Below are 17,552 nucleotides of genomic sequence, written 5' to 3' on the forward strand. Positions count from 1 at the left end.
AATATTGTTTTCAATTTTAATAAAATGCCGCAAGTTCGACGTTACGTTATTTTCCTTAATCTACCACATGATGTCCAAATCGAGAAAAAAACTACATATAACTAAACTTAAAATTGAATAAATTTATGAATAACTAAAGAATCAAGATTATATATAAAAAAAACTAAAAAAACCAAATCTATATATAACTATTAAAATTGAGGAAGTGATGGAAAAAAGTTGGAAGTCAAAATTATGGATTTGATAAAATACAGAGAACGAGTTTACAATTAAACCCAAATTAAAGATAACGATGAGGAGGAATATTATTTTCTTATAACTCTAAAAAGTGGGCACCATTAGTTAAGTTATAATGATGTAGGGTTCAATCCAAAATAGTTTAGTATTATTTTTCTCCAAATGAAATAACTAGGTCAAAATAAAAAATAAGAGTACATATGACTATGTAGCTAGGATGGAAACATTGGTACATATTATACAAAAGGTCAAAACTAAACATTATTTCAATTTCATCATATGTAGAAACTTTCTTCTTTTACCAATTATAATATTAGAAGAGAGTTAGACTTGGGAATATTTTTTGTTAGACAGTCTTTATTAGAAGTGGAATTTTTATGGTCTGTCCATGAAAAACATGGACCCAACACGTGTGTTGATAAGCTCGAATGAAATGGAAAATCAGAAAATTAAAAAAGGAGGAAAAGCTAAGCATATACACTAATTTTTGCGTTGAAAAATGAAAAATTGAAAACATTTCACGTGGAAACTCAATTAAAATTGAAATCCGTAGTCGAAACTGTGCGGACAATATTTTAGGATGCACCTGGAATCCACGTTTGGATGGAAGCAAAAGCACCCAAAGAAGAGAAAGCCATTGCTTTGTCTGCATTAAATCATGCAAGCAGAGGTCATGGTTGAACATGAAGTTTGAATTTTGGGAGACATATATACTTGAAATACCTATTTTATAATTTCATAAAGTGGTTGAGCCTTTGTTTTGAAGAGTGTAGTACATTGAAAATACAGAAAAAAATGGGTACGTGGGCACGCAGGGTTTGCTTGTGTTCATGAACTTGACATGTCTGCCCTACTGTTTCTTCAGCAACCGAACCTACCTTATGTCCTTCTTCAAATAATCGAAACCAGGGTTTAGATTTGGAAAACAGCGTATAAAAGCAAGTCTTGTCTATAAAGTACATCTCCATATACAAGTCAATATTTGACATTTATTATTTTCTTCAACTTCTTCTGCCTATGGATGCTTTTAAAATTCATAAACTTCAACGCTATGATTAGTTCAACTTTTCCATTTGCATTTATTATTTTTGGCTTTAATGATGATTTTCTAGAGCTCTTGGGATGGAGTTTACTAATTAAGGCTTATCACTTTACATACCTGCAAGATTATTGAGTTTAGTTCTCAGAATAGGATACATGTTTCAATGAAAACAAATCATGTTCCAGTGATGATCAAAATAATTTGAAGCAGTGCATATTTACTAGAAGATGATGAAAAGTTCATCTAACATTTCATAGGAGCAACTGAACAGAATGATCCATGCTTACCTTCATAATTATGATAGAATAGGTCGACAACATAAAGAGTTCATGTTCTGTACAATTGTACTTTCACATGAGAACTTTAGTGGTTAAGTTGTCAATATTTCCTTTTTCTCATCGGAAAGTGTTGGTATTATTTTAAATTTTTGTCCTTTTCTTTTTGGGCAAATAAGTATTACTACAAATATCATTGGTTGTGATAATTAATGTTCTGGCAAAGACAATTATACAGTGATTAATCGATCCCTAATTTTTTGTCATCTATATAAGCAGACATCCGATGACATTATTAGGTGACTGGCAACCTAATTAATTTAAACCTCTGAGCTTAAAATGAATCAAATCTTCTCTGACTGGGCTTGTGACTGTCTGTGACACACTTGTCCATATCGTATAGCAGACTAACAAAATCAAAGAAAACAAGCTGATTTATTTCTGTGGCTTAAGATAATTAGGTTTTGTCATTTGTTAATCAAGGAAGGGACAAAAGGACTGTGTGTTTAATTGTTGAGGGGACCCCATTTGATGAACCACGACGCCCTCATTTCCATGTGCAAGGTTGCAGACAGATTAAGAAGACACATTTGTATAATTTAATTATGGTGAAATATGGAATTTACACGTTTGCTGAGTATATACTAATATGGGGTCCATGCATGTACTAGAATTTTCAGGTAATTTAGAAGGAAAAATATCTCAGTACTTGAAATTGTAAGGACAGGTATAGTCGTTGTCCCTTGTGTCGGCTGTAAGAGTAAATGAAAACATACATTATTGAGAATGTCCATTTTCATATCAGCCTTCTGATTGGATAAACTATATATTGTATATGAATGAAAAAGCTTTCTTTGCAAGAAATAATTATATGACTTAAGGTAAATAAAACTGTATATAATATGACCTTTACGAAAGAAAAACACAAACAAACCTTAATCATGATCTGTGACGAGGAATTTAAGCACGTCTAGTTTTGGTTAGTTGGATTTAAGGTGACGTTAGATGAGATAGAAAGATGGCAATGCATGAAAGGAGTTCAATCCTAGTGATGGCTAAGCATACTTTTTCATGCAACTTGCAAGGCTACTTCGCTCTCTGCTTGTCCTATTTGCAGTGATTATTCTTTTGGTCAATGAAATTCTTTCTATTCAGAGAAAGAGAGAGAGAATGTAGTGTACCCGCATCATATCTGAAAGGGATGTGACATAATGATCCATTATGTATCGTGCATGATTAGTAAGAAATATGTGCATTGCAGTTTTATATTGCTTTATTAATGCTAATAAACTTGCAGTTTTAGAATTGTGTTACAACCTGTCTATCTCCATCTTTCATCAACTATTGATGCACCACTTGACTTTCATCTTTCAAGAATATCAGAACTCTGGTAACTGATGAAACTCAAATTTGTTTGGGATTTGAGAAAATGGAGCTTGAAAAGACAACAACCGATCCCCTTGCATCATTTGCTTATTCCCTTTTCCTCCTAATACCTTTTAATCACCATAACCACTGTAATTTTAATACCTTTGAAAATACACATTGCTTAACTTTGCCAGTTTTGAATGTCAAACAATATCTTTGGATTTAATTAACAAGCTCGTTCAAGCTAATATAAAAAGCAGACAAATGCAAATTATAGCAAAGAGGATATCAAAATATTCAACAGGGTAACACCCCCCATGAACAACATTGCTTAAATCACCACTCATCAAAGATACAAATGACATTGCCAAGGAATAAATACGCTTGGACTTCAATCTATATATCTATAGTATATACAATAGCAACAACAAAAGTAAAATGTTAACAGTAGTGACCAGTCATAAGCACCACTTGACAAAGGGACCTTTTAACTAGCGAATCACCACTTGAAAAGGGATGTCTGTGACTATAATCCTCCGCTTCTCAAATATGTAGTTCCTCCTTTCCTATCTCATCATGGAGGTTAAGGACTGAAATGCAACTTCGTCACAGGGTATGGTAAGTCCCATGTCATGGTTGAAGCCAAACTCCTCCTCAGCTCTTTGGAGCAGGCTTTGAAACTGTGGATGAGCCAGCCATGAGATTGGGATAATGTATCTGGTTCTGTTCTCCCCAACATAGACAGCAAAATGGCCTTTTGGTACATCATCAGGGAGACCCTCTTCATTGTAAGTCTGCTTCTTGCCAAAACTTGAGCATCTTTTGACAATTTGCTTGAGAACAACAGCTTGTGGTAGTTTATTGGATTTTTTGATGGCCATTATGTTGCTCTTGCACTTCAAACTTAGAATTTTTTTGTCTGAGAGGGTTTGAGAAGTGTGGATTATGGGATAGAGTGGAGGGGTATTTATGGTGAGATATTACAGTGGAAGAGAGAACCAAAGTCATGTGGGTGTGGGGACTGGTAGCAGACCAAAGTGTTTTAGGCTAAACTTGTTTATCAGGGAACGCAAGTTCCAACACCAGTGAACGTTTGTTTGCCTGCTCCTTCCCCAATAGACATTGTGGGCCACTTTTCCTCTTAACTCAAAATTTTTCCATCACTTTGTCTCCATTCACTCATCCTTTTATCATGTCGGAATTTTTCACTTGCACACATTCAGTTTTCCATCTTTTCTTGCTCCTGCTGGATGCTGCATCTCAGCATTTTCGCCAAGTAATCATAAAGGGCAAGTGGCACAATATACGTTCTCCTTCTTTAGTTTGTAATCTGATCAAATTCAACAGTGTTAATTAGTACAGATAGAGTCCCAAACATAGTAAAAATAAACATGGTATTTTCAGACGTGTCTCTATTGCATTAAGTGGCTAGGTTTTATGCTTCAAACATGGTACTTTCGTTGATATGTTTTGGTTTTGGTATCTACCTTAATTGCCATATACCAAATTGACACTTTCACAACTAATCAGTTAATTAGGCGTGTAGGAAACACAGATAAGGTGAAAATCGTTTTCAAATTGAAGGAAAGCTTAAAGCCTATATGGAACATGTCCTAGAGCTATTTATCATAGCATTCAATTGCATTGCCATTTTGGGTTCCTCGTCCTGTAGTGTTATATTTTACTATTTTGAAGCAATCATGTACAATGACACTACCAAATACTGCTATTCTGAGCCTACTTTGTTAATAGAACAGAAGCAGTCTCTATTTAAGACGAGACTGGTACTTAAACACATGCAATTCTCACTTAGAAGGAGGAAATCTGCTAGAAATATCCAAGTTCAAGTTAACTTTATCAACAGCATTTGTGGTAGGAGTTATAGGTTATGAACTGAATTGGGTTGATAAAAAATATCTTCAACTTAGACTTCTTAATAAATGGGCACTGTTGGATTCACTAAAACAAGATGCTAAAAGTCTCAAACATCAAGTAAAATCTTCAGCACATATAAATATCTATATTAATCAAAAGCTTCAAATGAATTAAAAAGTAATATTTCCTTTTACACAAACTTTCATTACCAAGTATCAATACTAAAATATATCTACAACAAATTTTATAACTTCAATCGTAAACCTTATTATAAAATCTTGAAGGTGGTATTGAAAGATTGAGGCGTTTGTCAGATAGGTTGTTACATAAATTTTTACATGATAATTGAATAATGTATCAGCAAATTGTCTAACTTTTTTATTATTGAGACTTTTAATCCAACCTTATATCAACTCACATATTTTTTTTCTTACATGACTCTTATAGAAAATTTTCAGCAGTAAACTCTTTCATATTTTTATTATCATCAATTTTATCTTCTAAACTACCTTTTAATATTAACACAATTTTTTATTTGAAAATATATATATATATATATATATATATATATATATATATATATTATAAAAAATATAAAAATGAATATTTAAAACTATAAAAATATAGAAATTTTGTTTAGAAAAAAAATTCTTTAATTAGAAAAGAATATAAAAATTTAAATTTAAAAATATAACAAAATATCAAATTTTTTAATTCAAATTTATAAAATTTATAACATATAAAAATTATTAAAATATATTAAAAAGTTTTATTTGGAAAACAAATATAGAAATAAAATTTGGAGCTTTTCTATGCAATTTTTTTTTAGTTTTAAGAAGTTTGAGTAATATAAATTTATTTATTTTTTAAAATAATTTGAACAACAAAATGTGCTATGATAGAAAAAAACCTCCAACTATGTCGAAAAAGATTTAAAAGCTGCAGAAAAAATTGAAAGAGAAAACATCTTCACATTTAAATAATTAAATATAAAAACACTAAATCCTTAAAAAAATTCTTTACATTTACATATTTAAATACAATAAAATAATCAAATCTATTTCAAATATCTTAAATTACTATATTTTAAATTTATATTTTTATATTTTTCTAAAATTAAATTTCTTAAATAAATTTCTATACTTTTTCTATTTTCAAAATTTTATGAATTTCAATTAAAAATTATATATTTTGCTACATTTTTAAATTTCTGTTTTCGTATATTTTGTAAATATTTGATAAATTTTAATACTTTTTCTATTTTAAAAATTTTATAAATTTCAATTAAAATTTTTATATTTTGTTATATTTTTAATTTTCTATTTTTATATTTTTTTTCTAAATAATTTTTTTCAAAAAAAATTCTATATTTCTATAATTTTAAATATTATTTTTATATTTTTTCCAATAAAAATTTAAATTATTTTCTGAAAAATATAATTAAAATTTAGAAATAAAATATATGTGAATCTAATTATATTAATAAAGATGTGAAAGAGTACTGAACAAAAAAATTCCAACTCTATACAAGGCCCAGGAATAAATTTGGTTGTAAATTTTTCATAATTCTTGGAATCTTGTCAAAGAATCATTCATAAAAAATCAAATTCCAAATAATCTCAAAATACAAACAAAATATGACTATAATACCTTTCAAAGAGAAGGAGAAGGTAAGTAGACAAATTTAGAATTTGTTGGGTCTTTGACCAATTTAATTGTTACACATGTAGTTTTAAGTTTGTATATGACCTTTTAAAAGTATCATATAACCTAAAAATCTCTTTTAAGATAATAAACTTATTATAATCAACCTAAAAATATATTGGAATTTTCATTGCATACATTATTATTTTTATTTTCCAATAATAAAATAAAATAAATTTAAAAAGGTTATATAAAGACATATAGTAAGAATATAGAAAATTATATTTTAGAATTGATAGTATATTTAAATTAGAGATACTTGATTATTTTAATATTAAAAGTTTAAATTATAAATAGAAATTTTATTGTTAAGAAGTGAACTTTAAACTTAACTTAACTCCATAAAATCAGCTTGTAAGGTGAAATTTGCACTTACTCATATACTCTAAATTGACCTTATCGATAGAGACTTCCAACATTTATAATTATTTAAAAACACATATTTTCTCTAAAATCTTTTTTCTATAGGTTTTTCCTTTCTCTCTAGGTTTTTCGTATTACAACGAGCTCTCAATCTATGTTTGATAAGTTTCTTCAATAAAGTAGTTGATTTTTTGTCAATTTTTGTTTGTTTGTTTGTTCTTTCTTTGCATGATATCCTTTTTTATTCGTATGTAGTATTTGAGTTTTCTTTGTTAGTCTGAGCTTATGAGTGATCCAAATGGTGTGTCCTGATCGTATTTGTGTTGTTCATAAGAGCATATAGAACTTCATGTGATAAGGGTGGTTATAAGAGTTCTTTGGTTGTTTAATCAATCTTTCAAGTAAGAGAAACTAATGACACAATTTTTGCATAATTGATATATTGTAATTGTTAATTGTATAATTGTACATGACTAAGTTGTGTGATGAAATATGATATATAGAATTGAGACTAGATTTGTATTTTGCATGAATATAATATAATTTGAATTTTGTTAAATTGATATATTTGATTACTCTTGGATTTACAAGACTGAGATTATATAAATATGTAAAGTTATGTAAATTTATTAGACGAAACCAAAATTAAATAACTACTCAGTATATTATCATTGGAGTGTTGACTTGACAATAATTAAACAAAACAAGTTTACTAGATTGTTAGATGGTGTGTTTATATACAATTATCTTTTTATGGATTGTTCTATAATATATTCATGACGTACTTCTAAACTTTTTCAAGTGTTCATATGTAACTAAATCTAATATATCTGAGTTAGATTATATCTGAAATTTAATCAAACCGAATAATTTATGCAATTATATTTTTTATGGAATAAGTATTTATGGTCTATTTGAGACAAGTGAAAAAAAAAATGTACTAAAAGACGAAAGGAGTCTGAATCAATAGACACTGTAGAAGTCAATTGTGATTAAAACCTATGTTTGTTGGTAGGCCGTTACTGTCAAAGTCCCTTCAAATTGGCCTAATAAGAATGTGTTATACGAAGCTTTTATAATGGGCAGTGATTGGATATTATTATTATTATTATTATTTTCTTCTTATGTTAAGAAAGGATTAAAACAACCATTTCATAAACCCTGCAACAAAAGTAAAGGTCTGAACCAAGAAGACAAAAGCATGTTCCATGTATGAAGCTGCTCAATAACTAAATATTACTAAAATTTCACATTTTGTTGGAAACTTAAGTACATTTTTGTATTCTACTGCTTTTTCTCTGTATGCCAGGGGAATTAAACAGAGTAATGAAATAGAAATATTTATTATTTCAAAAACACCTAATCAATATTTATTGTTATTTTTTATTATCCAGAATTCTTAATATTATTGTTATTTAACACCTTGAGTATCTATGTATAATTTTTCAGTTAAATACTCTTTCTGTTTCTTTTTATATCTTTTCTAAAGTTATATCTGCGGGACTTTAAAATAATAATAAATTTTATCCATTATAATAAATTAGTTGTATTATATTTATTTTACCAATTTTTTCTTTCTAGCTCTATAAATATATGTATACATAATTTAAAAGTGGTTGTAATGACTAAAGGTGATTAAAATTTTAAAAAGAGACAAACGAACATATAACACACTCCCTTGCCCATTTAATTATCTTTTGTTCCAGGTCGTGAATAACTAAAAACAAAAAATAAACAAAATGATAAAATAAACAAAAGCTATAGGATATTCGATAAAAATGGTTAGTATGTGTGTTACCACTCTAAATAATTGTTTTAGTAAGAAAAATATGTAGTTATTTTTATTAAAGACAGTGTAATTATTTATTTGTTGAAATGAATAAATATTTTTATTATTAAAGTATAGAGTTTATGATTGTAAAATGACACAAAAACAATTATAGAAAAGTGTATTCATCTATCTAATAATATAGAAGTTGGAAAATCAAATCTCTCACTTTCCAATGAAAAACATCCGCTTGAATGTAAGTCTATAATTGAGTATATATAATTTTTCATTAAATGGTTTGAAATGAACTTTTGTCAAGTTTTAAAATAATTAAGTCATGTCAATTTTTTTCAATAATCGTAATTTGTCAATTTGTTTTCTCCAAGAAAAGTTATTCAAATAAGGTAATCACACCTTTTTATGCCAAAGGTTATCTAATCACATTATATAACATCTTATACTATATATCCTTTTAGTATTAGAAATATATATATATATATATATATATATATATATATATATATATATATATATATATATATATATATATTACTTAACAATAAAAAATTATTTTTCTTTTATTTCTTTCTCTTCTTCTCTTCCTATTTTTGTTCCATCATCGCAACGCAAGTCGTTATGGCAGGCACCATTTATATGTCATAAACATGAAAGAACAATTTCGAATATACTTTATCTTTAAATCCCTTTTCTCAAACTTTGTTCTTGAGCATGACGATAAGCCAACACTTTCAATGGTTCAACCATAGGACCCATTTCATTAGTAGTTAAAGAAGACAGGCAGGCACATTGGCTTGAGAGCAATGGTGTAATGTTATTTTATTAAACTTATTTCCATATATATAGTGACAATATAAAAGTATTAAAGTAGAAGAATTTGATAGAAAAAAAAAACAAAAAAACAAAACGGAAGGAAGGATGAGCCCGCAGACGACCTTATCCTTGTCCATAGTTATCAATTAAATAAAGAAATCAAAATAAGTTGGTGAGATTAACAAATCAAATTGAAATATCATAAAATGTAATCATGATAAATTCGACCTAAGTAGGATTTGCGTAAATTGAGAAATTGGAATAAAGTACAACAAAATAAGTGATAAAATTTTGAGGCCACTCTTTCTTAATATTTTAACATCCTCGTACAAGCAAAAAGGAAGTTACAAAATCAAATTAAGATTTAGAGTGTGTTCACGAGAAAACACTGTTAAGAGAAAATTGAGAAGATGGATTTAGAAAATAATTGTATTCACGTTAAAAGATTTATAACGAATGATTCTTGTTGATTTGCGGGATGAGGTGTTTTTCTCATCCACAGCAATGCAACAAGATTTGAGGGTGATTATGGTGAAAAATCTTTTCTAACCCTGTGAACAAGCAGAGATCACATACAGCACAATTACTCCTCCTGTCCAACTTTATATAATGGGAAGGGAACATTGTTTTGTCTCTATTGACAAAATATTTTATATAATGTTTCTTTTAACATCACAATTGTTTTATTTTTACATTATACATAGTTAAAAAGTAACTTTACATTAGCAAATATTATTTCACTTTATTAATTAGTAAATAAAAAAACATTTTCTTAAATAGTCAAATTCAAATTCAAATATAGATATAATCTATAAAAATTAATTTTTATTTTTTTTATAAACATTTTTACAATTAAATATAACATTTACAATTATCATTTTATATTACTTTTATAATTAGGAATATTTTGATAATCTTCAATTTCTAACAATTAAACAATTTCTTTTTATCTCTCACATCAATCAAATCGTACACTAATTCTCACAAACTTTACTTCGAAATCCACTCTCAATTACCTCCAAATCCACTCAAACAAACAACAAAAACTTTAACTTCAAATCCACTCTTCCGAAAATCATCTCCTACAAATCTACGTATGTGAACAAAGCCTTAACCAAGTGTAATCATTATGAAGGTGACCTATAAATAATGTCACATCATTTCATTCCAAAATACATAGAGTCCAACAATCTCGTTATCTTATTTACTTATTTATACTATTTATGATTGTAATTATTCACTAGGGTGAATATCTCTAACTTAATCTTATTAATTATGTTATATATATTATTAATGATGATGATTGTTTGATGGATATTTCTAATTTTATTAAATTATTTATTATTTTGTCATTTATAATTTTAATTGGGTGAATGTCTAAAATTTCATCTCAATCAATTGTTCTTTAATTAATGATAGTTCAGTATTTAATATTTTTTTATTGTCGTTATACTTACTTCTATATAATTTTTTAATAATAAATAAATATAAATTATACATATTATTTAAAATAAATAAATTTTATTTTATTTTATAAAACTGCTATGTAAAATTAGAGTGGAACTTTTATGTATAAATTTATTTTATTTCTAATGAATAAATAAATATATATATATATATATATATATATATATATATATATATATATATATATATATATATATATATATAGATAGATATAGAATGAAAACATTAGTTGATTCAACAGGGGTGATAAAATAAGTTCAACAAATAATAAATTTTATTAGATAAAATTTGGATGACTTTGATACTGTTTTAAGAAGTTAACTTTAATCTTAACTCAATCATATAAAACTATTTTATAAAGTAAAGTTTTAAGTCTAATTTAACTTTAAAAAATTAGATTGTGAAATAAAATGTATACCTATTTATATATTATAAACTTGTTCTATCATTAGTCTTTGGAATCTCCTGCACACCTCACTCACACTAAGACATATACATATTGATTGTTGAACTAGAAATCAGTAAATACTTCGATAGTGATATGATAGCGGATAGCATGATTAGTCTAACAAATAACAAATCTCATTATGATAGATTTTAGATAATTTTAATACCATCTTAAGAAATAAAACCTAAATCAATCTTACAAAACTAGCAAACTTATATAATAAGATTTGTATCTACTTATATATTTTTACTTGTCTCTAATTAATTGATATAATATCTTGAACACATGTAAAATGTAATAATTATTTATTCTAAATTTTATTTGGAATCATAATAAATTATGATCCTTATATTACTAATACACGCATGTAAAACTAATAATGAAATAAAACAAATGTTTCAAGTTGAAATTTAAATAAATAAATATTAAGCAAGATAATATAATATTATATATTTTTTTATTTCTTGACTTTCTCAAATACTTCCAGAACTTGGAAATTGCCAGATCCGGTAATATTTCCTTTAGTTAGAGAAAATATATTTGTTTGATAATAGCAAACCTATTACGCAATAACCCAATGCTAGTGACTCTTTCGAAGATCTCTACAAAAAGATTAATTTAAAAACTTGTGTACTTACCAATTTTTGGACCAAACATTACATTTGCAATATTCAAGTACATGAATAATCCATTGACCACACATTTAAGGTCATCGCTTGTTACAATACTTAAAGTTCACTTTGGGTTGAATTATCTTTTTTCCAACCTCCGTCAAAATTCATCTTTTAGTATATGATCATACAGACTAAGACAATTGTTTAGACACCAAGAAATAAATAATTGATTTTTGTGTTTTTTTTTTATAATTTTTAAATTTTTTGAAAGTTTGTCAAACAAGATAGATTTTGTGCTCAAATCTTTGATAAAATCAAAGTATTGTGTTTTATCATGAGGGGTTTGGACAATTACCCAAATATCTTGAAGTTTTAATTGTCACAATTTTACTCTTATGTGATAACAAATAAGTTATGTTCCTTACATCTAATTGCTTTAACAGTGAGAGATTTAAATATATAAATATTGATTGTTATTTTATTCATGATTTAGCCACTACATTAGTATGAAAGACGAAACTTAATTCCATTTTATCCATTTAAATAAAATATATATGGATAAAATGACTGGCATCCTATTTATGTCAAAATTGTACTTCCTTTTTAATTGTCTTCAATCATTTCACCAACAAGTTTATACTTATAAACATCTATTATCTAATTAAAAAATATATTAGAATAATATATATATATATATATATATATATATATAATCATTATTTTTGTTTGTTTATTTTTCAGTTTGTCATTACTATTATATATAATTATCTTTTTTTTTATGTGTAAACGTATATCTCTTGATTCAATAAATTCTTTTATTTTCTTTCTCTTTTGATACCTATGGAAAGGAAGATAGAACAATAAAAATCTGATCATGGGAAAGTATAAGGTTTGGTGTTAAAAGATAGACATGTTTAACCGAGAAGTAAAAAATATATTATTTAGATGAAAATAAATGAATAAAAATAAAAAATTTATTTGTCATTAATAGTTGTATTTATTAATATTAATCTTATTTTTTTAATATTTATAAAAAGAACAGAAAAATTAAAAAAATAATACACCCAAGATAAATTGAGGTTGATTTATAATTAGTTATGGTATCTCATTATCCTAAAAACAAAAACATTTTTCCCCTCATTTTTGCAGTACAGTGGATTATGTTGGAGGAAGTATCTCTCTCTCTTCTCATTATTTTTCTTTTTTCCCCTTCTTTTCTTTATACTTTCAAACCATCTTGCATGTTCGTCATACATCAACCTTCCCTTTTCATATCATCTGCTCCAAACCAAAAATTAATCTAAGAATCATAAATTACAATATGTAGCATACCATAATAATCAGAAGAAGGCATTGGTTTTGATTAATGGCGACTAAATGAAATGATAAACATGTGAAGCCATGTTACTTTTGTCTCCAAAAGTTCTGTAACAAGACAAATTAGGGCAGACGTTAAGGTCGCACAAACAGTAATGTCGAAAGTCCAACCAATCAATTCTCTCACTTCCTGTAAATCCTTGTCACACACTTGCTTTCTCCTTCTATATATCTCTATATTTATATATCTATATCTATATATTTATATATCTATATATTTATATATCTATATATTTATATATATATATATATATATATATATATATATATATATCCGTATAATTGTTAGGACTGAGATGCGAACTTTGTTGATAATGTGGTATTTCTCTTATACGTTTGGCAGTCTTGCTCACACTTCTCGCACAGTATAATATGTCCTTTTTAATGAGAATGGGGTACCTGTGAAGATACTCCGATGTCAAAGTCAGATATGAGTGATAGAACTTTTGTTCTTTAAAAAAAACGTACATTTTTTTCTTAGGTTCTCCTGTATTTAACCTGAAAGTAAAATAACTGATTACCTTAAAATCCGGTTAGTTGGTAAATCGAGTTACTTGCTTGTGATCCACGTGGTCTTGATATTTGGTTAGTTGATTCCGTAACCTGCATTATTACGGTTAGATATTGTTGACAATTTCTTCTCTGATTGGAACATCTGGACTACTGATCCAATTATTTAAGTGTTGGGCTAATTGGCCCAACCTCATTTAACGTAATCGAGCGTTCGTTGATCCTGGCTTGTGTCGCTTAACCTTTGACAACCGTTTTAAGTGTCCGCTGGTCTTGACTTGATTTGGCTGACTGAGTGTCATATGTCGCTTGACTTTTAACAAGCGTTTTGGCTTGCTTATGGAGGTTTGACGTGTACTGTCAATTATAAGATAATTGACGAGCGCTTAGTATAGTGGATAGGTGGCAAGTCGTCTCTATAATTGATAGAGCGATCGGTCGATCAATTGTGATTGATAACCCCTCGATTTAGATATCATACTATATATATATATACATACACACACGTCGCCCATTGAGGGCTACATAAAGGACCTTCTACGAGCTCTTGTATTTATTGCACAAAGTACTTAAAGTACATCCTTCAAAATTTAACCGCGAGGGATATTCTCATTATTAACTCTTTATGGAATGTCCCAACTTCAATAAAAACAAAATTAATTTACATATAAATAATATAAATCTCATTATCATATTGTATTTTGTAGTGACAAAATTTAAATACGCTAACTATAAAAAATAGTCAGGATTACCATAAAAGAATGTACTGTTATTTGCAAGAAATATAATGTTCGGTACAAATATAATGATTGTTTTACAAATATTAGAAAAATAGTCTATTATTATATAGGTTATACTCTTTATTCATCCTTGAATTCGTTACCTTATTTTGAATATAGAATGAAAAGTGAAAAAGTAAAAAAAGAATAAATAGTATCAAACCATTAGTGATAATTTTACTTTTTTATTCATTAATGTAATAATGTAATGATTAAAAAAGTAAATTCACTTGTCCTCATTGAAAAACATGACATTTTTTCTTCTTTGATTATCGTGTTTTTTTTTTTCGAAAATAGATAAGAAATGAGAGAACTTTCACTACAATCAACGTTGTCTTTCTTTGTTTGATCGGAACCAAGTGTTTTAAAAAGAAAATACAGCTATTTTATGTTATTTATATTATTAAAATAAAATTTTCGTTCTTGACACTATAGATAATATTTTTTCAATAAATTTATTTAGTAATACATTATTAGCTGAACTCAACTCTTAATCAAATAACAATATATAATAACTTCGACTATGAAATTATAAAATTTCGTCGTCTTTATTCAAAGAAATGTTAAATAAACACCCGCCTTCTATAAGAATATTAGTTAAGAAATTTAAAATGAAAAAAAAAACTAAAAATGTACAAAAGTACATATTGTAATGAACTTCTATGCAACTCTAATATGATTATAAGTATCTATTTATGTATTAGCCGTATCTTGTTGAAATACCCTTTCCATTTTATTTTTATTGATGTTTAAAGTATATCTCATTTTTTTAAAAAAACAAATAAAGACTCTAAAAAATAAATATTAATTTAAAATCGATTCTTTTAAATGTCTTTACTTCTTTTTTTCTTAATTAGAATACATATATTACCAAACATTTCAAAACAACAATATTTATCATTGGACAAAATTAAAATATTTTTTTGTTATTTTATTAGCAATTAAAAATATTAATCAATATATAAAAAATAAACATTGAAACATTAATCAATCATTTTGAAACTACTCATTAACATAAAAAAGAAGTTAAAAGCTATCATAATCAAACCCAGCCATATTCCACCAATCAACATAGAACATTGCGTCAGAAAGCTAAGGTATGAAATCATGGATTCAAATACAATTCTCTGTTTAATTGTTAAATGTAAAACTAACGATTATTTTAAAAGATTAGGTGTTAAGAGGGTTAGAAAATATGCTAAAATTGAATATGATAAAATTGAATGACATACAATAACAAAAATTATAAACATTAAATTTTAAAGTTTTATATTAAAAATATATCGTAGTCTCTTATATTTCTAGTACACCCGATAAGATATTTAATGCAAAAATGTTCTATCTTGAAGTTTATATTTGCTTATTATCCCTGGATAATTAAACATAATGCATAGAATTGAACGATGCATGAAACCATAGGATGTGTGAGTAATTGAAGAGATGGAATTAATATTTAAAGTAAATGAGCGGCAAATTTTTATAATTGAGATTATTTATTTTGTAATTTATAAAAATGAGATTATTGATTTTTTTTTTCACATTTAAGGTAAGTAATGAGTTTTTACGATTTTCTAATTGAAGTCATTATCTTATAATTTCTTTAATAAAATTATGAAAATGTGAAATTATTATTATTTATGACGATTTTTTTTTATAAATTATTTGAATAAAAGTTGTCGGACGCATGACTATTTCTAATTTGAATCAAAATCATTCGATATTCGATTTTCGATTTTCGATTTTCGATTTTCGATTTATAGTAAATCAAAATAGTCATGATTCACGATAATTTTAATTATATCAATTTTTTTCTTGAACAACTAAGTTGTTATGAATCATAATAACTTTAATTCAAAATGAAAATCGTTATGAATTTTGACAACTTTCATTTAAAAAATTTAGAAAAAAAAATTCATTCTAATTCATAACAACTTCACATTTTCATAATTTTATAATTTTATAAAAATATCGTTAAATTTATTACTATAATTCAGTCTTCCTATATTTATAAAAAAAAGTCAACTATCTCAATTTTATAAATTACGAAATAAACTTTCCCATTTTTTAAATTTGTCTAAATGAGCACATGTAACCATGTGAGGCCTTCCCGTGAAAGACAAAATCTGAATACAAGAATAACATGAGTCATGAGCATGGCTCATTTTTTTACTTTCCGTGACCACGACGACCTTCATAATCACCCATTGCTTTTTGGCTCAACATATACTTTCACCCATTATTTATATTCTAATTCTGTGTTGTAGTACTACACATATCTTTAATTAACAAAACCTAATAGCAAAAAAGATTACGTTCAACAATCACAGTTTCCATGCACACTCAACATAATAGTCAAACTTTCTTAGTTGGAATGCCATAGTAACAATTCCAGCTAGATTCCATGTAAAAAATAAACTAAATAGTGAACTGTATTAGGCCCTATATTTTCTGTCATTATTCTCGATTCAAATCATATTTTGCTTCATTCTTTTTCTTCTTTATTTCTAATAATGAAATTTCCTAACTAAAAGCAACATTACTTTTCTCATTTGTGAGTAGAAATAAATTATCCTATACTTCCCATTTTGTCATATATCTTTCGTTGGACATTTTTGCTCTTAACTATTATTAAATAATTACTACAACATGTTTCATTATTTTCCTTCCATTTTTCTTTCTCTTTTACTTTACTTTTGAAAAAATATATATGACGTATATTGCATAAAAAGATTTTTCTTTTAATTTATTATTAGTATAAATATTCAACCAACTAATTTAAGATTTATTGGTTTTTTCTTTGTACTGAGAAATCGAACACAGGTCATTTGCAATAAGTCACACACTATTCAACTAAATTCCCTTATAAAACAGGAATAGCCATCCAAACGAGCCAA

General features: G+C 26.7%; 1 protein-coding gene across 1 annotated transcript; it reads right to left on the reverse strand.

Annotated features, from left to right (window-relative positions):
• Window positions 1–3,240: 3,240 nt before the first annotated feature.
• On the reverse strand, window positions 3,241–3,840 carry LOC148192064 (protein SMALL AUXIN UP-REGULATED RNA 12-like). The gene has a single exon (XM_088100865.1). The coding sequence runs from the start codon at window positions 3,801–3,803 to the stop codon at window positions 3,489–3,491; it is 315 nt and encodes a 104-aa protein (XP_087956991.1). The 5' UTR covers window positions 3,804–3,840; the 3' UTR covers window positions 3,241–3,488.
• Window positions 3,841–17,552: the final 13,712 nt, after the last annotated feature.

Source organism: Vigna umbellata, chromosome 10 (genome assembly GCF_029865625.1).
Source record: "Vigna umbellata cultivar VRB3 chromosome 10, Vumbellata_1.0, whole genome shotgun sequence".
NCBI lineage: Eukaryota > Viridiplantae > Streptophyta > Magnoliopsida > Fabales > Fabaceae > Vigna > Vigna umbellata.

Excerpts from the sequence above, each read along its gene's own strand:
- LOC148192064 (XM_088100865.1), bottom strand. The coding sequence starts at position 3,803 with ATGGCCATCAAAAAATCCAATAAACTACCACAAGCTGTTGTTCTCAAG.